General features: G+C 33.5%; 1 protein-coding gene across 1 annotated transcript; it reads right to left on the reverse strand.

Annotated features, from left to right (window-relative positions):
• Positions 1-1,650: 1,650 nt before the first annotated feature.
• On the reverse strand, positions 1,651-5,237 carry EXO70E2 (exocyst subunit exo70 family protein E2). The gene has a single exon (XM_028203339.2). It carries the CDS (start codon positions 4,081-4,083, stop codon positions 2,164-2,166), a length of 1,920 nt encoding a protein of 639 aa, XP_028059140.2. The 5' UTR covers positions 4,084-5,237; the 3' UTR covers positions 1,651-2,163.
• Positions 5,238-21,930: the final 16,693 nt, after the last annotated feature.

The raw sequence follows: 21,930 nt of genomic DNA on the forward strand, positions 1-21,930 counted from the left end.
ATCATTAGTTATTTTTATGGTCAACACATTCAAAAAAATAAATAAAATTTTGACAGGATAACTACTGCAAATGTGTAGGCATCACCCAACAACCAAGTCATATGCATTGCACTTGCATCACCCAGCTTTGAGCAGATACGCTGTATACTTGGAACATATTTAAACCTGAAATTGGGTTTATTTCTTGGGAGTCTCTGTCCATGTAGAGGAAACAATTAATATAAACACCTAAATGCCCTTTCACTGCATTGAATGCCATTGCTAACACTTTCAATTTCACCCTCCAAACCTAGGCCCTGTTGACCTAGAAAGTTAAAGAGGGCATGAGTATTAGGAGGATCTCTATGTATCCAATGAATTTAGTATCCAAAAAAATATTTTTAAAATACTTTTTTGAGTGTTCTCACATCATTTGGGTTTTATATTTCTTTTGCCCTTCCCTTTTAATAGTCCAGTGGAACCTACTGCTTGATGTAAACTTTTTCATATGATAAAATGGGACAAAAATTATGACTCTCTTAACCGTAATGTAAGCAGGTGAAACAACTGCAAGAATTTTTATTTGCAACTCTATCCCATGCAAATGGAATGGTGTTCTGGCTTAGCTCAATTACTCCTAAACGAGCCTTAAGCGATGCTTTGGGAAATTTCCTAGCTACTTTAGACTTGCAAGACAAGAGGGGACTATTAAGACTAAGCCTAAACCAAGATATCTAATAGGGTAGTGAATCTCATCCTCAGCTAAAACAAACCATAGGTGGTAGTCTAATCAGAGGAGTCATTGAGCTTGTTTCCAAGCCTGCCTTTTTATATAATCTCAACAAGGAATACAGGTGGTTTGGAACCCTAATTGCAAATTTATTGAGGAAAATCCACCAAGGATACTGACATGGATAGGCCCATGAGGCATACGGCCCACAGCAAACCACCCCGAACCCATCGCCTAGGACCGATAGCATAACTCGGTTGGCAAAGCCCAGGACAGCTGGAGGCCATCTAGGCATGGGGGGTCAATGGCATTCGGACACATGGCAGGTGGAACACGGTCCACATCAGCAGACAAAGATCTGCAGAGTTATTACCACAACACATTACCATTAATGCATCCCATCACAGCATTTATTACGACAACACCTCCCCGTCGGAACAGAGCCCCCTCACCCTGAACAAGGTAAGCTACGGCACAGACTTTCGGCGGAAGGGGGCACGTCATAAGGAATAATGAAATGATTACCAAAAGATATAAGCAATAATAGCAAGACAAGAAAGAGGTTAAGTTTTTTATCTCTCCATCTCTCTCTCTATATTTTCTTCTTCCTCTACTAATTCTCACGCCGGAGGGTTCACTGGGGGACTGCCCCGTTCCCCTTTGGACTTGCATGCAGGTCATTTGACGGAATCACCACCCCAAACCGGAACTTGAAGAGCCTGGACCAGCCCGACCCATCCACCTGGGACGGACAGCATTATCAACAATGGTTGTAGATTAATACAGGATCAAGAAGGGACTGAATAATTTTATGGGTATGTAGAATTACTCGTGTCTATCGCTCTGATTAACTTGTGTTGAAGGTGATATCAAGAATTTGCCACAACTTTTCCTGTTTCTATATTTTCCATAAACCAGTAAATCATAAAATGTGATGAAAATTGGATCAAGAATTCGATACATTTCATATGCAAAATGAAAAGAAAACAGTAACAAAACCCATAATCTGAATCGACACTTCAATCCTTGAATATTTTTGCCCATAATTACAGTAATATGATATTTTACAAACACACCTTTCAATAACAAGGTTATTCTACTGTGACCTGGGCATCAAGTATTCAAACTATGAAAACAGTCCCTTTGCATGCTTGAGTAAGACTGCACACATTCGATCCTCCCCAAATCTCGCAGTAGCGGGAGACCTTGTGCACTGAGACTGCCTTTTTACATCTGCCAATGATAAGGTTGCTACATTGCGACTTGTGCGTCAAGGGTTCAAACTACGGAAATAGTCTCTCTAACTCTGCCCAGATGCTGCAGTGGTGAGAGTCTCGTGTACTCGAACTACCCTTTTACATCTGTCAATGATAAATTACACTTACGAAAGAATTTAGCCAGGAAAAGTATGAAGCGAGGAAGAATTCTACAACTTGGTAGGATAGCTTTCAAAGTCATCTCTTTCGGGTACTGTGCAATGATATTGATGAACCTTCAAAGAGATTCAAGATATGATCCTCCAGATCATCTGCACTGTACTTAATGTACTTGTCGCCAATGACAGGGAAGCTTTTAGCGGAGAAGGCCCGGTAGGCAGGGATTACTTTCTGTGAAGTCGAAATTCGTAAATCTTTCCTGAGCTCAAGATCAGGAATGAACCACCCTGCCTGATTCCTGTATACCTCCTCGAAAGCAGCTTGAAAACCTCTGTACCGCTCCCTAAGGATCGACTTCCCCAAATTTCCATCATCCCTCAGCAGACACAGAACTGGATTCCAGGTGACTCTCTCATAACTTGTTGCATGTTGCTGAAATTTCCCAGTATAATCCCGGATCCACTCATCCCCAAAAAATATTGCAAGTTCTGAGCCCTGAACTTTTCGGACCATGTAATGAATGTTGTTCATCATAAAAATGTGTTTCAATGAACCATCTTTGTACAATCTTGATTTGTTGTCGAGGCTTGATTCCAGATTCGATGTCAACCATCGTAGATGGCGAGCCACAGGGCAAGAACTCTTCAAAGAAATGTTTTGCCAATCCACTGTACCAATTGGCTCCACCATCTCCTCCCCAACTTGCACCCCAAGAAGCAAATTTAGGGTACTGGCATACTCAAAAATTGGGTGGATGTAGTTCATGACATACTTGGTGAGATGGTGAATCCCACCTCCAGGAAAAGGGTTTGTTGATGTGTTTGAAGCAACTGCATTCCCAAATTCCATGAATGTTGCCCTTGCAGTACCACCTAATCTCATCAGAAGCTCGTGAAACTCAGTCCTAACAAAAGAACCAACATCTTCTGAGAACAAAGAATCAATATCGGGGAGAAGATCAGCAAGAACCTCGTACATGTCGAGTAAGCTTAACAACTTTTCAGGTCGAAGGGGACTAATGGCCATGGCTTCACCAAAATTCAAGAGGCACAACATTGCACCCTTTGTGGCTTCAACAAAACAAGTTGAACAGACAGATCCGAATTCTCCCAAGACTTGGCCAAAGAGCCGTTTCTCACTAGCTAGACAAACTCGAATGATGAATTTCATTGCCCGGATCCATTTCTTGATCTTCCGGTTCAAGCATCTCCACTCCATCTTCAGCAAATCCTCGATGCTTAGTTTGTCGCAACGAAGAACAGCAAAATACTCATCCAACTCGTCTTTCCAGAAGTTAATGAAAGCATGGCAAAATTCCTGATCATAGCGCGAAGCAAACATTACATCTGCAATGGATTTGATATAAGAAATTACTTCAGGATGGACCAAATCAATGATACGTTCCTCAGGTTCAGTGCTGCTGCTATCTCTCTGAGGTGTGTCCTCAATCAAATCATCCTCGTTTGAAGCTATCGATTCTTCATACACAACATCATCCTCACACGAACGAAATGACATGTTTTCGGGCTCAAAAGACTGCTTATTCTGAACAAGAATGAGGATTAGCTCTTCCTCAAGCCTCTCCATTGCTATCTGCAAAACAATATGGGCTTGCTCAAGTAGTTCCTTCTGTTTCCCACTCCTGTTTGAAAGCAGACTTCTTAAACTTTCGGATAACCTGTGAATTTCATAAACTGCTTGTAGATACTCTGAAGCTACCTCATGGCCCGAAGCCCAAATCATTGCTCGATTTGACTCCAAGCTCATGATCTTTTGCTGAGCAAATTTCAATTGCTCTTCCAACTCTCTAGTTCCCCGAGATTCAGTCTCAGTAATTATGGTCATCGTGGACAAGTGGGTGTCAAGATCTGCGAGGAGTCTTCTCACATCGTCATTTAGGTTCTTACTCGCCCCCAGTGCCTTCACAATATGTTGAGCCGCGGCAAACACATGTTGTTCGCAATCATAGGTTGCGATTGGAGATGCAAAATCCGCCATCAGAGAGAAATATTAGGAGAGGAAAAATCTATACCTACCTAAACTTTTGAGAAACCCCACAAAATCACAATACAAGACACAAGACGCAACACCCACTTATGTTGAGTCCAACCCAAACCACTTTACTAAAGGAGTTCAACAGACAATTTTCAGATTGAGGACTTATCCAATCGAAATTTGGACACTGACTGGGATTAACAAGAAATAGACGGTTTTGAGCAAACCCAATTCGAAAGGGGAATCGGAGGCACAAATTAATTCACACCCCCCAATCTAAATTACTGCCTAGAACAAGAAGATTGAGAGATACAAGACAACAGGTGAATTAAACTTGACAGGAAAAGTTTCTCCAGCCCAGAAAACCCAGCAAATTCAAACAAAATTTTACAGAATCCCCACTGCTTCTTCCTCTAAGACCCTCTCATGTTGTTTGGCATGTACTGATTAGTCCATACTAATAAAGATGTGAAACTAGAACTAGAACTAGAACTAGAACCCAATCTCAATTCAGTCAAATACTAGCACAAACATGATCTCATCAAAACCAAATAACCCAATTACAATATTAGAGTAAGAAACAAACCGATGATTCTAATTGATCAACCAAAAACTCTACTTTTTCTCATCAAACCCCCAAAAGGAGAAAAATACAGTGAACAAAAAATTAAATAGAACAGTTTCTTAATAAACAACAAAGAATCAGATCTGGTTGAATAAACAAAATTGGAAAATCAGATCAAATCGGATCACAAAATTGAAAGAACAGTGATGAATCAAAAGAAACAATTTGATTAACAAAAAAAGATATGGACAGACAAAGTGCTCACTTAGAACCTCGGATTTTGCTGAATTTTTTTGAATCGATGAATGAAACATCCTCAACTGTGATAGATATGGAAGTGTATAATTTGGGTTTGAGCCAAAAAGAAGAAAACTTTCAAGGGTTCACGCGTGTTTCTTGGATGAGAAATAGTCCAAGAAAGAGGGGGGAGATAGAAAGTGAGAAAAATTTATGGGTTTTAGAGAGGGAGAGAGAGAGAGAGAGAGAGAGAGAGGGGGGGGGGGGGACAAATGAATGTACCCTACCATTTGAAATGTTGGAAAGAAAGTGAATGTGAAGTTTCGTGGGGTTGGAAAATTAATTCTAATAAAGAAAGATAAAGAAAGAAAAAAACTTTTCTTTGCAATTTGTGTAATGGTCTCTCTCTCATCGTAGGTTCGTATTGACTTTTTTTTGTTTGTTTTAAAAGCTATGCTTGATCAGAGGCTTGACTGTTGACTCCATTGGAGGTTGTATGTGGTGCAGAGCACAGGGGACTCCTGTTTGGTAGAGGTTGTATGTGGTGCAGAGCACAGGGGACTCTAGCCCGTTTGGTAGAGTTGCGAGAAAGTATTTATACTTTATGTCTAAATAAGTTATAGCTTATAACTTTCAGCTTAAGCTAATTTTCAACTTATTCTTAAAGTATCTCCTGTCCCACTCAAAGAATAAGTTGATTTCTGACTTCTACAAAACTATAAGCTATAAGTTAAACCAAACATATCAAAATAGCTTAAATTAAACTGAAAGCTGAAATAAGCTGTAAATAATTCCTGCTAAACAGACACTCTGTTACAAATGGCTTAGTATGGAAAGTGAGTTGCCTTTTCAATTTTTTTGTTTTGTTTTTTTTATTATTATTTTAATTTGGATTGAGTTTTTTATTTTTATGAAATAAAAAATTGAAATAATTATAATTTAGTTGTGATATTTAATTTTATTACCTTTTTAATTTATTTTATCTTTTTATGATTATTTTAATTAAAAAAAATCAACCCAACCAATATGCTGAGGCATAATAGCGCGGTTTAAAATATGTTTAATTCGTTGAAATTTTCCAATTCCTACAAGTTAATTTGATCTACGGTTAGTTTTATAATTTACCTTCGAAATTGTCCTGTCCTTCTATAATAAATCTATTTTTTTCTCTAATAAAATATCAAAATAAATTTAGTTTGCAAAAAAGTCAAAATGTAAAATTTAAGTCAAGTTTGGCATGTGGTCAAAAAGTCAAAAAGTTAAAAAACTACTCAAAAAGTTAAAAAGTTATCATTGTTTACCAAAAGTAAAAAATTACGGCTGTACAACTCCCAATCTCAATTTTTCCTTACACACTAATTTAAACAATTTTTTAATACATATTTTTCTATAAAAAGTTAAAAAGTTAACCCAAACAACAATATTTTTTTCCTCAACTTTTTAGCCCGAAAAGTCAAAAAGTATCCCAAACAATCCCTTTTTACAAATTAGTATTATATATATATATATATATATATATATAATATTATACAAATTAATGTTATATATTATATAAATACTTAATAATTATTTAATATTAACTAATAAAATAAGGCATTGGCTTCCATTGAGATTGGAGGGTGTTGTTAGACCCATGGGGGCTACCAAGTGTCCCGTTTCGATAATCTAAACCGTTCAGTATAGAACTCATTGAGTATTATATGTTTATAAAAAATCGCATTGATCGAATATCAATAGTTACGTGATTAAATCAGTTTTGTATAAAATAAATGGACGGTGAAAAAATAAACGGTTGACAGAAAACTAATCTGATGAGATAACTATCAATATCCGATCAACGTAATTTTTTTACAGACATATAGTACTTGACGAGTTTTACACATTAACGGTTCGAATTATCGAAATGAGACCGTGGTGAGCCCTCACGAACTCAACAACACACTCCAATCCGATCCGAGACTGAAGAGAAGTCAGACCCTAAAATAAAACTGGTTAAACCTTCTAAATCACAATTTAATTATTTATCAACCTATTTAATTTATAATTACACCCTCAAACCGCACAAAGTTGCACCGCATCACACACCACTAATGTTACATGTGCAAGCGGCCAATGATGAATCAAAGCAAGACCTGTGGTATCGTCTTACCCAACCACAGCTTGACTTTTATCATAGTTTGTAAGATATTGTTGACTTTGGAATAATACATGAAAAAACAAAATAAAAGAGTTATGTTTTGACACGGAAGAGCTTGGAATGGTCTATTTTTTATTTTATTTTATGATTCTATTGGAAAAATATAGAAAAATGAGTTTTAGGAAAAATATTGCAAAATCATAAAGTATAATTACACTAGTTGAAAAATAATTACAAGTATCATTTATATTTTTTATTCCATTTTGCCTCCTCTCTCTCTTCTCTTCTCTCATTCACCACCATCCATTTCAACTCGTTTCACCACACCTCTATCAACCTGTGTTTGGATCCACCGTTGATCGAAATTGAAATTTTAATTGATCAAGTTTTTCTTATACTTCTAATAACAAGAGAAGTTAAGGCTGTAGCATCCCAAAACCTAAAGAAATATGATTATGTTTGGTTTGATTTCAAAAAAATGTTCTTAAATGAGTTTTCATTTATTTTTATTGAATTTTTTTAACTAATTACCTCTTTTGCAGTAAGGGACTGAGAGATGTTGTTAGGGTCGCGAGGCCTATTATTGGTCTCACTCCAATAATTTAAATTTTTTATTTTATAAGATTTTGTGTATAAGTCATTGATTGAAAACAAAAATCAAATTGATTTAATTTTCATAATTAAATGATTTTATTATTTTTATTTTCAAAAAATAGATGACAAATATAATTTTAAAAGTAGACCTTTCATTATTTTAAACAAATATGATAATTTTATATGATTATAAATATCAGATCAAACTATACAAAAAATCTTATAAAATTAGATCTTATAAAATTGACAATTTAAATAATTAGAATAAGACTCATGATAAGTTTTATTGACTCCAACAACACCTCTCTGGTCCAATGTAAATGAGATAATCCATTCTTTAAAACAAAAAATTTTAAAGAAGAAAGAAGGGTCCTACTATGTGCCTGTTTAGTGTAGCTTAAAAGCTGCTTATTTCAGTTTTCAGCTTAATTTAAGTTATTTTGATGTGTTTGGTTTAGCTTAACAATGCAGCTTATAATTTTTTGTAAGTCAGAAATCAACTTATTCTTTGAGTGGGGCAGGAGATGCTTAATTTATAAGTCAGAAATCAGCTTATGTTCATAGTTATAAGCTATAAGTTGTTAAGACATAAGATATAAACACTTTCCCACAGCTCTACCAAATAGTGTCTATGGATTGTATCGTGTCATTAAACTTCATAATGGCACATTAGGTAAGCACAATTCTTAAAGCGACGGTAGTCCTTCATCGAATTGAAGAGGTGTTATTTGATTCAATGAGTTTATTTTTGGGTTTTGTTTTGATAATTTAAATTGTTCACATTTTAGAATTTGTCGAGTACATTATTTTTTGTAAAAAATTAAGTCGATCGGATAACAGCAACATCGCGTTCGGATCAATTTTGTATAAAAAATAAACAATGAGATTATAAATGATTTATACAAAATTGATCCGAACACGAGTTTTCTGCTATGCAATCGACTTGATTTTTTTGTTGGGATAATATACTCAATAAATTTTTAAAAATGAACGATTTATATTATCAAAATATAACAAAAAAACCAACCCAATAAATTGAACTGAAATCTCCAATATGATGCCGGACTGGAGACACTCCCATCCCTTTCTTAAATCCATTTGTAATGATAACCACTACTCCATTCAAACTTCAAAGTAATAATAGAAAAGAGCAAATGGATGATCTTTATTCAATAAAAAATGCAAACCATTCTTCTACGTTTTCAAAAGTTTGCCAAGAATAACTTAAAAAAACGAGGTTGGGTTGTTAATCTCATTTTTATGAGCTCTAAACTGTTAAAGTCAAAATTTGACTATTTAGTGTAGTTTATACAAGTTATTTATAATTTTTAAAAATTTAAATGTTTATTTTAGACTATTTAATGTAATTTTTATTTACAATTTATTAAGCATTTATAGTTTAAAATAATGAGATTGTTTGATGGCTGGAGGAATAATATTTTTAATTTTAGTTTTCAATTATTAATTTTTAGCTTGTAAAAAATTGAACTACACAGGCTCAATGACTTTTTTTTTTATAAGATCGGGGAAAGGATAGTAGTTAGAAGTAGAAAATGGTGGTTAGATTAAAATTTGACATTTTAACGTTAGATTAAAATTATTGTAATTGGGAAATATTTAAGATTTGACATTTGAATGGCTAAAATGGTATTTTTAAACCTTCCTCTTTTTTATTTTAATTTTTCTTAAATATTGATTTTGGAAATTCAAATGTGAATAAACTAGCCATTTGGCAATAGGTTTTTTATAATTGATTTTTTGACATTTTAACTATTTAGGCCATGTTTGTTTGGGCGGACTGAATTAGTATTCCCATGACTAATAGTCTTAGGATTACGAATCCGTTGGATTATGTATCCTATCTTAACTAATAGTCAAGTTTAAAATAATTAGTTCGTACTTCAATTGTTTAACCAAACATCGGATTAATAATTTTATTGGACTATTAGTCCAATCTCAAGCTCATGTCCACCCAAACAAACATGACCTTAGTTTAGGATTAAAGGTTTGTTTGGTTTCGTTTTTTATTTTTGTTTTTATTTTTTTAAGAGAAAAAATAAAATAATTATAATTTGAATATGACATTTTATTTTATTAATTTATTTTGTCTATTATATTTTTTTAGTTAGAAAATTGAAGTCAAACAAACCCTAAGCTAATGGACGCATGTGTCACAATAGAATAACTAGAAACAATGCCCATTATATGGAATTTTTTTATTTGAGCCTCATGTGTCATGATCAAGATTCAAGGGTCTTAAATTATTATTTGTTATTTTTAATTTGGGTCAAATAGAACAACTTGAATATACGACCATCTAAAAAGAGTTAGGCTTAGACTTCGAGGGGTTTATTGAACCTGTCACAAGCTTAGTTTTGATAATGTAGATTGTTTATTTTATAAGACTTATAATGTATAATATTTATAAAAAAAAAATTAGTTTAATTTAATAATCATAACCTTTTCATTTTATTACATTTATCTCTGAAAAAATGAACGATAAATATATTTTTGAAATAGATCTTTTGGGCTTGTTTGGTTTATTTTTGGGAAAAATTCTCTACAAACAAATTTTCAAGAGTAATCAAACCAAACAAATTTTTTCAAAAAAAATCTCAAAATTTTGTTTGGTTTGCTTCTTTCCAAAATCACTCTCTCTCTTATACACATCAAATCAATCACTTTTTTTAAAACTCTCTCCCCAAAATAATTTTTCAAAACCATTTCTGAAAAAAGGTAAACCAAACAAGTTTTCGTACTTTTTATCTCAAAAACTACCCTACAAACACAAACCAAACAAGCTTATTTTTTTTAGAGACAAATACAATACAATAAAAATATTATAATTATTAGATCGCTCTAAATTTTTTTATAGATAATATACGTTTCGAACCCTACAAAATGAATCGTTCAGATTATCAAAACGAGACCTGTGATGAACCTTATAAGCTTCTCAAATTCTCTTACGTTGAGATCTCACCACCATGAGAAAAACCCAATCCATTTAAAAAATATGAAATACCAATCTTCAATTGTTGTTCATTTTATGAATTTTTGTTCTTGAGCCCATTCTTACTGGTCTAATAAAAAAAAAAAGCACTTACCAATGAGTCTTGTATACAAAATTCAAAACCGATCTAATTCCAAAACAAAATACTTGCAATTAGTCATACATATTTTTAATTGTTACTAATTTTTTTTATAATTACTTTAAAACGCTGTTACATCCCACCATTGCCGAACTTTCGTCAGACGGTCACCAAAAACTCGCCAAAATGTTCAATATCATCGAGAAGTCGCCAGAGTATCGTCAGAGTATTTTAAACATCATTGGAAGTCGCCAGAATGTTCAAAACATTCGTTGGATTTTAAGAATATCATCGGAGACTCACTAGAATGTCCATAATATTACTGGGGAAAAAAAAGAATAAATGGATAAAATAGAGCAAAAAAACACAGCAAAATGTACTAAATATTGATATACTGAAGAGGAAAAAAAAACGTAACAACAACAAATAGCAACAATGAAAAAAAATATATATTATTATTTTTAATTTTTATATGGTTTAAGCAAATAATCTCTAATATTGATTAAACTAAAAAGCAAACTTTGAAATTATAAAATGTTACAGTTTCAAAATATGATTCTATTAAGTATTTATCCTTATTAATCAAACTGTAAAAATGTTATGAAATTATAAAATTTTACAGTTCTAAAAAATGTTATGAAACCGTAAAATTTTACAAATCTAAAAAATGTTATTAAACTGCAAAAATTTACAATTTTAACGTATGGTCCATTTCAGCATAACAAAAAACTGAAACTATAAAATTTTACAGTTTTCACTACTTATAACTAAAACTTAAAAACAACTTATTTAGAATTTGAAAAAATTTCTTCATTAAAACAAGAAAATAAAAGTGTGTAACAAAGAAAATGTAGAAAATTTGAGCTACCGAATGAGAGAAACAGATACAGAGGGAAAATTGTATTTCCGCAACTATTTTTGGTTTAGATCTATATTAGATCTGAGTAGATCTACTCATATTCTTCGCCGAAAACTCGTCGGTGAAGGTGAAGAAAAAAATTGGTGCTCGATGGTTGTCGGTCAACCTCGATCAATGGTGGTTATCAATCGCTGGTGACTATATATTAAAAAGAGAAAGAAAATCAAGAAAAGAAAGAGGCTGAGAAGAACGAAGGCGCAGAGAATAACAAAGAAGAAAAATGCGTAGTGAACTTTTAAGAGTATCCAAAAGGTTGTGAGACTAATTGGACCTCTATTCTTTCGAATACGACTTCCGAGTAATTTTTCCGGAAAAATTGGTACATTTTTCATTATTTACATTAAAACATGCTTAACTAATAGCGAATATTATTTTATCCTCTCATTTATGAGTTCATATATTCTGACCCTTTCAATTATAAAAATGTATCACTTTCATCTTTATAGATTACCCCCAAAAGAGGTGTATTTGTACAATTTGTATAGTTAAGGGGGTTAATACGTACGCGTTCGTAGATAAGATGTCACGACCCATATTCGGTACCCAAAGGCTCGGCGTCGTAACAAGATAAAAATAAAATAATTCAAATAATTTTGTAGTCGCAGCGCAAGCGGATAAATTAAATAAAATAATTCGGTACCAAATTCTTATTTAAAAGGGAATAAAACATAGTCATTTGAACTTTATTATATTACAAGAATTCAAAACAAAACAGATAAAAATAAAAAAAGATTTTTAAAAAAACAACACAGCGATTCATTTTCCATCTTGATCCCGCTAAATCTCGTCACCTGAAATGGGTAACAGCTATAAGCACATAGCAGAGTGAGAAATATTATACTGTGAGTGGAGGGGCACAAAATAGCCATGGATAATTATTTAAACTAAAACATTAACATAATTTGAATTGAATACACAAATTAATTAAGTAACAAAAACTGAAATAAATCAGTATAACCACAGTACATAACAGAACAGAACAAGGGTCACTAAGTGACAATCACTACAAGGGTCAATGGATCCATGACAACAGGGACCACAAAGTGGTTAAACAGGGGCCTATAGTTATTTAAGTCCCTCAAGGAATGAGACTCCCGTGGTGGTACTTACAGAAAATAATTGTTTATAAAATCATTGCCAAATAATTGGATCCATGGCAACAGAGAACCACAAAGTGGTCAAACAGGGGCCTATAGTTATTTAAGTCCCCCAAGGCATGGGACTACCGTGGTGGTACTTACAAAAAATAATTGTTTGCAAAATCATTGCCAAATAATCTTTAAAATTTAAACAAAAATATCCATGGATTTTAATTTAAGCAAATAGAGTTCATAAAATAATCCACATAATTAAAACATTAACCTAACTATAAAACATAATTTATATCAAATAAATTGTGATAACTCAAAACATTCGTAAAATATATTATGATAACTTAAGACATGTAAAAAACATATTGGCCTCGTTTGGAAAGTGGCTATTTTAGTAGGCTATTTGGCTATTTTAGTGGCTATTTTAGTTTTTGTGTTTGGGAAGATGAGATGATTTTTTAGTTGAGTTATTGTATTGAAAAGTGTGTTGAAATGATATTTAAATTTAAAATGACAAATTTATCCCTAAAAATATATTTTTTTAAATTGATATCAAGGGGTAAAATGGTAATTTATTTATTGATGGGACAAGGGTTGTAGCTGACAGTGTAGGCACAGCCTACACTGCCGGCTGTGCAGATTTTTTTTTTTTTGAAAAAGGTTGCAACAGTGTTGCTTTTAGGCTAATTTGTCAAAATAGGCTATAATAGCCTTATTTTGTGCTTTCCAAACAGCGCCATTATACTAACTCAAGATATAATAAAACTCACCTCTAATATAAATTTATTCCTAATTTTCTCGCACTTCAAAGCCTTACTTGCTACGCCCCTCACACTTACTACCTCACACTCACTTCGTTTCTGTGCTTCAACAACCCACTTCACTTCACTATTTATATCCAAACAAAGTGTGAGGCCCAAGCAAGGGCCACACATGTGGATGTGCGTGGCAACATTTCACCATTGCCTACATACGTGGCAGCATTACACCATTGCCTTTCCTTGATGTACCCCTTGGCTTTGTGTTCCATCTCTGCAAATTCACCAAGGGCCAAGGCTAATGGCAGCCACGTTGCTTCTACTCCTGCCACGTTTTGTTGGTATTTGAGAGGGTGAAGTCACATATCTTATATCAAGAGTCACCTAAATTAATATGACTTTATAAAATTGTTATCACTTCTTTAGTAATTCATAATAATTTCTAAAATTAACTTCTTTAGTGATTCATAATAATTTCTAAAATTACGTATAATTATAAGTTAGGTTTACGTCTAAAAACCTCACTACTAAACTATAAAACTGTAGGACAATCTTCACTGTATTTAAAAGATTTAATTCTATTGTGTACACAACAACAAATAGAATTTAAAGAAATAAAGAAAAGGAGAGAATTTGTTTGATTACAAAAATCAAACTCGAAATAAAAATAAATAAATAAAAACAGATTTTATTTTGTTACAAAAACAAAATTAAAATCTGATTTAAATAAATAAAAACAACACCGAAAATAAATTAAATAACTTACTTGATTTAATTTCTTTGAATTATTTTCTGATCAAGTCCAGTGTTTGACACTGTGTCCTTAAGACAGATTCGTCCTCTCCACGGTGCTTTCAGAATTTGGACGTCTATCTCCCAGGATAAAATGATCTACTACAAACAATAGCAGCACTACAAATTGTTTGCCTTACGAACACACTAAGTGTTTACACTCTTTCTGACAAGTAAATAATGCAGCAAAATGAAGAGGAAGTTTGCAGAATTATGAAGGACGAAAATTAGAGTTACAAAATCCAAATGAGGGTGGTCCTATTTATAGATGTGAAGGTGGCTCTTGGATTTGAAATAAACAGGTATGTAACTCTTGGTTTTGAATTGAACAGGTATCATACCTGTTGGGTTTTGAATTCAAACAGATAGTAAAACGGGAAGGGCCCTGTTTGGGTGTGCATTAATTCCAAAACAGTTTATTTCTGTTTGAAACCGGGAAGGGCCCTGTTTGGGTGTGCACTAATTCCAAAACAGTTTATTTCTGTTTGAAACCGGGAAGGGCCCTGTTTGGATGAACAAATAATCCAAACCAATTTAATTTGAATTATGGATTTTATTTTAATAAAAAATAAAATTAAATTCAAATGTTTTTGGCCCAAAAAGATTAGAAGCCCAACCCAACCACACACCCGCGCCCAGCCCAGCCCAGCCCGCCCGACCGGACGGACGGCGGCGGCGGCGCGCGCGTGTGGTGATTTTTGGGTCCAATGGGTCTAGCCCATTTTGCCCATAACCTCTCCCTTTAAAACACTTGGGTACCCCTTGGGGCACACCCCAAGTATCTCACCCTAAGCCTTATAAACCCTTTCAAAACCTCCCACCAAATCAATGTGGGACAAGCCAATTTACAACCTTAAGGAATTTCCACCAAAACTCCATTTCCATGGAGCACACTTTGGCTTCAATTTTCCATTCACTCGGTAATGGTTTTGAGCAACCAAATATACCACGTGAATCACAACGCGGCATAGAACGCGTTACCACTTTGACCCGAGTAAATTGACACTCGGGGCCCACCTAAAAAATAGACCAAACTTAGGAAAAAATTCTGGTTTTATCCAGAATTTTATAACCATTTCCAACAAAAACATCACTTATTACTTACTAAAATATTTAATGTGTGGTATCTCGCAAACAATTTAATTGATAACTTCCCAGTTTCCTATTTATTTATTTATTATTATTATTATTGATTGATTTATTTATTTTTGAGTTCTATTTATTGAAATTTTAAATTTTAAAAATTCGGGTGTCACATAAGAGGTTAAAATGATATTTGCTAATAATTGAGAGAGTTTTAGTGTAATTAACCCATTTTAAAAAAATCTATTTTCCTTGATTTTTCTCTTTCTTTTTTTCAAATATCTATAAAAATTCATGGTCCAAATATAATTTAAATCTAAAAAAGGAATGTAATTTCCAAAAACTTGGAATACGATGGTGAAGATTTTCGACACGAGACAATAAAATGACTCAAACCTATATGAATTTAATGAATTAAGATTGATTATTTTCTGATACAAATAAGTATATGACACAATTCGATAATACAAATAATAAACAAGTCAGGTGAATCTCAAACATGCAAACATGCATAACACAAAGTAGATATAGATAATCGTTTAATAAAGAAATAAGTACATGTTTTAATATTTATTTCCATTGAAAGGTGTCATAATATTTTTAAATGTAACTTATTGAACTTATTAAGAAGTATGTAAATAAAGATTTTAAGGTTAATATAAGTTTTGTGTTTTGTTTTAATTGAAGATATTGTATCTTTTGTCTACTGTTTAAGTCAATATAGTAAAATAAATTATAAAAATAGGATATAGTTTTTGTAAATTAAGCAAATAAAATTGAGTTGAAAGTAAAAATATTATCATGAATAAGGCCTCGTTTGGGAACATGCTATTTTAGTAACTTTTTGACTTTTTTGCTAAAATATGAGATAAAAAAATTAGTATGTTTATGGTAACTTTTTGACTTTTTACGAAAATATGTGCAAAAAGTAGAGAGAAAAGAGAATTTTTGACTTTTTTGTATATGTTATAGGTCCGTTTGGTAGAGTTGTGGAAAAGTGATTATAGATTATAACTTAACAGATTATGACTTATAACGGTGAACATAAGCTGTTAACTTGTTTGATATAGCTGTGGAATTATGGATTTAAGCAGCAGAGTAGTGTTTGGTTAATAAACTGTAAAATAGCTTTTTACTGTATAATTGTCATTTCTGCTCTTATATGATATAAAAATGATTATTTTGTTATTTTTTCAGTTTTAATTTAAAAAAAATATATTTCACTAATAAAAGTTAATATAAGTAGTATTAATTAGCATCAATTAATATAAAAATTGATACATTTGCTAAAAATGTAATGGAAGTATTATTATCACAATTATTTTTTATTATAAATTAATTAGTATCAATTAATTGCTTAATTAGTATCAATTAATACTAAAATTATTAATTAGTATCAATTAATGACTTAATTAGTCTCAATTAATATTAAAATTATTAATTAGTATAAATTAATATTAATATTTAATTTTTATATCAATTAATATTAATAATCAACAATTGTTATTAATTAGTATCAATTAATAATTAATTCATTACAAAAGTATACAATATTAATTTATTAATAATTAATACCAATTAATATTGATTTTTTTCTTTTTCATCAAAAATATACAATTTTTTATTTTTTAATTAATATAAAAATATACAATATGAATTTATTAATAATTAATACCAATTAATATTTATTTATTTTTCAATTAATATTGAATTTTTTATTTTTCTTTAGAAATATACAAATTTTTATTTTTTAATTAATATTAATATTTGGGTATTGACGAGGGCATTTAAGTAATTTTATCCCTCCTACACCAGCTGCGCGCTTAAGTCAATAATTTAAGCACCCTCTGACCAGCTTTTGAGATAAGCTGAAAAGTAACTTGATTTAAGCTATAAACTGGTTAAATTAAGCTGCACCAGACACAATATTTTAGTTTAAATTAAGTTAAAAGTTAAAATAAACAGCTTATAAGCTCTACCAAACAGGCCTATAGGCTTTTTGACTTTTTTAGTAACTTTTTGCCTTTTTTTGACTAAAATGTTAACTTGCCAAATGAGGCTTAAGTTCATGTAATAGAGTTTAATTTCACTAATTTAGTTTATGAAGAAAATTTATATTTTTTTATACACTTAGGCCTTGTTCGGGAACTTGCTAATTCAGTAACTTTTTGGCTATTTAGCTAAAATATGAGCTAAAAAAACTAGTATGTTTGGGATGACTTTTTAACTTTTTACGAAAAAATGTGTAAAAAGTAGAGAGAAAAAAAAATCTTTAACTTTTTGATATGAATTGTTGATTTTTTCAATAACTTTTTAACTTTTTGACTAAACCGACCCGTTGTCAAACGAGGCCTTATATTATGGAGAAAATTGATATTTTTAGCCAATGATAATTTTTTGACAAACCACATTATGATAACAAAAAATAATAAACAAATTGGATTAATTTTAAAATAATTCTAACTCAAACTTAAAATGATATGACACAAACACGACCTAACACAGTGCAATCACTAAAACCTTAGAGGTGTTAAAAAAGAAGAAGAATAAGGTGAATAATTCATCATTGCAAAGTGCGTCAAACACTAAGGCCTTGTTTGGTTTGTGTTTCTCAAAAAATTTTGAAATTTTTTTTTTACAAATAAGTTTTCAAAAGTAATCAAACCAAACAAATTTTCTCAAATTTTTTTTCTAAAACTTGTTTGGTTTATAAGTTTTCAAACAAATCTCTCTCATACACATCAAATCAATCACTTTTTTCAAAACTCTCTCTCAAAATAATTTTTCAAAATATCTTTTGAAAAAAAACCAAACCAAACAAATTTTCGTACTTTTTATCTCAAAACATATTTCTCAAATACAAACCAAACAAGCCCTAAATGTCCTTTCTTTAATTAAACATTGACAATAGTTAAAAATTTGCCGCCAAACAAACCCTCAAATTATTTGTTGCTCTTAGACCATCTCGAACCTAACATCAAATGTACTCTCAAATTTAAATTTGGTAATGTTTTTTACTTTTTGCTGCTCTATCTCAGCACTAAATATTTTATTAAATCTATAATATCTTAAATATTTCATCAAATTAAAGATGGATGTGCCATTCATCAACTGTTCATAGTCATTCGATTTTTATTATGGGACAACCGATTAGATATCTCCGAATGATCACCTCTTCACAAAAATTTATGAAAAAATTACATTAGTTAGTCAATTAGTCAGACATTCGTTGAATTAACCGGTGTTTTGATGAAAGTAAAAATTTACCGTTAAAACATTTGATATCAAATAAATTTTTTATTCAAATTTAATAAAAAAAAAAGAAAAGACATTGGAGATGCATTGATGGAACAATTTTGTATGTTGTCAATGCAGGGTATAGCTTTTGGAAGCACACATTAGCTGTACTGTACCTAACAAAAGCAAAATATTATCTGGCAATAGACCCACCGTTCTGGAACAAATTTCGCGCCGTAAAATCGCCGATTCAAAAATCCCTCGCCCATCTCAGTTGTTTCTCTCTCTATAAACCATTCCATTCCATTCCATTCCATTCGAGAGAGAGAGAGGGATGCCGAACTCGACAACCCAAGATGCGATTTCAAGCCTACTGGCAAACCCATCTCCGGTGTTAATGTAAATGTAAATTGTAAATAGTAAATCACCACTACCTACCACCATCACCTACCACCACCTACTCCTCACCTACTCCTCACCTACTACACTCACCCTCTCCTATATAATGAGCCACTCACCATTTGTAATATACACAACAAGCATACATTATTCAATAATACAATTTTCTATTTCTTTTATACATCTGTTTTAACATGGTATCAGAGCTAAGTTAAGAACTTAGTATTTTTCGCTTCACCGGCGGGCGGCAACCTCGCCTTGGCCGCCCGCCGGACCTCAACCTAGTCCGCTAAAATTTTCTACACATACCTTGAAATTTCCCTTCTTCAACCTTCTTTGTCTTCACCGGCGTAACCGCCTTCGCCTTCGCCTTCGCAACAACCGTCTTCTTCACAAGAGCTTTCACTATCGCCGCCGCAGTAGGAGCCTTCTTGACAGCGGCTGATACAGGCTTCGTCGCCGAAGACAGCTTGAACGAGTTCTTAACCTTCACAAGCTTCTCAGATGCGACGAGCTTCTTCAACTGAACGAGCAAAAGCTTCTTGAAATTCGGCCGCAGATGAGCTTTTTTGCTTCTCTTCGATGAACTTCACAATCGCGTACTGGCTCGTCGCCGGCGTTGGAGGCCAAGCTCCGGCATCGTCTCCTACTTCCACCCCAGCTCCGCCGGCTACTACTCCACCAGCCACTCTGTTCCTCCACCTGCACCGCTTGTTGCTCTACCTATCTACCAAGCTCATCTGCAAACCCAATGAGGAACACATTTTTAATATTTTTACATCAACTTCTCTTATCTTTCCACTTTCTTTTCTTTTTTTATATTTATTCTACTCCATTTGTTTGAAAAGCAACCGACACCTCACCTGGCTTACACACCACCCACGTTATCACACTTTTATTTTAATATATATATCTCTTAAAATAATGAATCATAATCTTCTTTTTGAAAACATAATCATCAAACAAAAACACAACACAACCACCCCCGTTATCACACTTTTATTTTATTATATATATATATATATATCTCTTAAAATAATGAATCATAACACCCAAACCATGGGCTGGTTCCACTTTCATGCTTTTCTTTTCTTTTAATATATATATATATATATCTATATTTTTTTTTATTCTAATATATTTCCACTCCCCCTACTTTTATTTTATTTTTATCTTTCTTTTTTCCATCAATATTTCATTATTTTACCACTCGTTAGTGAGCATCACCTTTTTTTTTTTTTCATTATCTTATTATTATTATTATTATTATTATTATTCTTATTTTTTTTTATTCCACCAAAAAAAAAAACAAAACAAAAAAAAAACACAACGTTTGAATCTCACATTTCCTTTTTATTTTTTTTTGCACACCAAACTTATTTTATTCATCTCGGGATTCATCCCGGTCACCATTTTACACCACAAAAAAAAAAAAAAAAAAACCAAAACAAAACAAACACAAATCCGACCAGTGGGATTTTTCTCCTCTACTCTGCCGCCGGTCTTTTCTTCTTGCCTCCGTCCTGGGCGGCCCTTGCCGGTGTTGCCTCCGTGTTTCCCACTCCACTGGGCACGATCACTACTCCCTGCTCCTCCACTGCAGCATATGGCGGCCCTCCAAATCGGAACATCACGGTGGCCTTCCGCTTCAGCTCCTTGTTTTCTGCCCTTAGCACGCTTATCTCTGCTCGCGCATCCTTATACATGCGTTGGAGCAGAGCCAGCTGGGAGTTTAATTGCTGCACCTCATTTGTCCTACTCTGCAGCCAGTGCGACAAGTTTGTGACCGCCGTCATGGACTCCACACATGCCTTCAAAGTATACTGATTAGCCTCCACATCCGTTTGCACTGCCATTTTTTGCTCCACCGACTGCATCGGAAAGTTCAACGGAGCAAACCCAGTGGTGTTTGGTTGAGGTTCACGGGACACCGCACCAGTTCTCTCTCCTGTGGACTCGTTGAGATCGGGAAAGAGAGTGAGCAGCCCACGGGACGACGAGGCCATTTTCTGGGCAACAGAGTGTTACAGAATATCTCTCGCAACAGAGTGTTACAGACTATCTCTCTCCGCAAAACGACCTCTCTTTCTCAGCAAAACGAAGAATTTTTCAGAGGTTTCTCTCAGTTTTTCTATCTCAGTTTCTGCCTCCTCCGCTTCGGTTTATAAAGACCATAACACAGAGGCAGCCACGCGCATCGCGAGCCTTTTGACGCCGACAACCTGGCACGCCTTTTGAGGGTGCGGGCACGCCTTTTGAGGGTGCGGCTTGCTACATCGGTCCGACATGACCCCGTAAACTGTCTTCTACTCCGGTCCGACATGACCCCATAAACTGTCCCGACATTGATTCCGGTCAGCTGCTACATCGGTCCGACATGACCCCGTAAACTGTCTTCTACATCGGTCCGACATGACCCCATAAACTGTCTTCTACATCAGTCTGACACGACCACACAGTGTCTTCTACAACGGTCCGACATGACCCCGTAAACTGTCTTCTACAACGGTCCGACATGACCCCGTAAACTGTCTGCTACATCGGTCCGACATGACCCCGTAAACTGTCTTCTACAACGGTCCGACATGACCCCGTAAACTGTCTGACACGATCATACCGTGTCTCCTACAACGGTCTGCCACGACCATACCGTGTCTCCTAGCCTGTTTTGTTTTTTATTTATCAGTGTACTTTTCTGTTTTGTTACTCTCTCCAAACTCCAGTTGGCTAGTACCTATCCTCCTTGAGTTTGAGGGGGGCTGTTAATGTAAATGTAAATTGTAAATAGTAAATCATCACTACCTACCACCATCACCTACCACCACCTACTCCTCACCTACTACACTCACACTCTCCTATATAATGAGCCACTCACCATTTGTAATATACACAACAAGCATACATTATTCAATAATACAATTTTCTATTTCTTTTATACATTTGTTTTAA

Source organism: Camellia sinensis, chromosome 4, assembly GCF_055761805.1.
Source record: "Camellia sinensis isolate YWXY chromosome 4, ASM5576180v1, whole genome shotgun sequence".
Classification (NCBI taxonomy): Eukaryota; Viridiplantae; Streptophyta; class Magnoliopsida; order Ericales; family Theaceae; genus Camellia; species Camellia sinensis.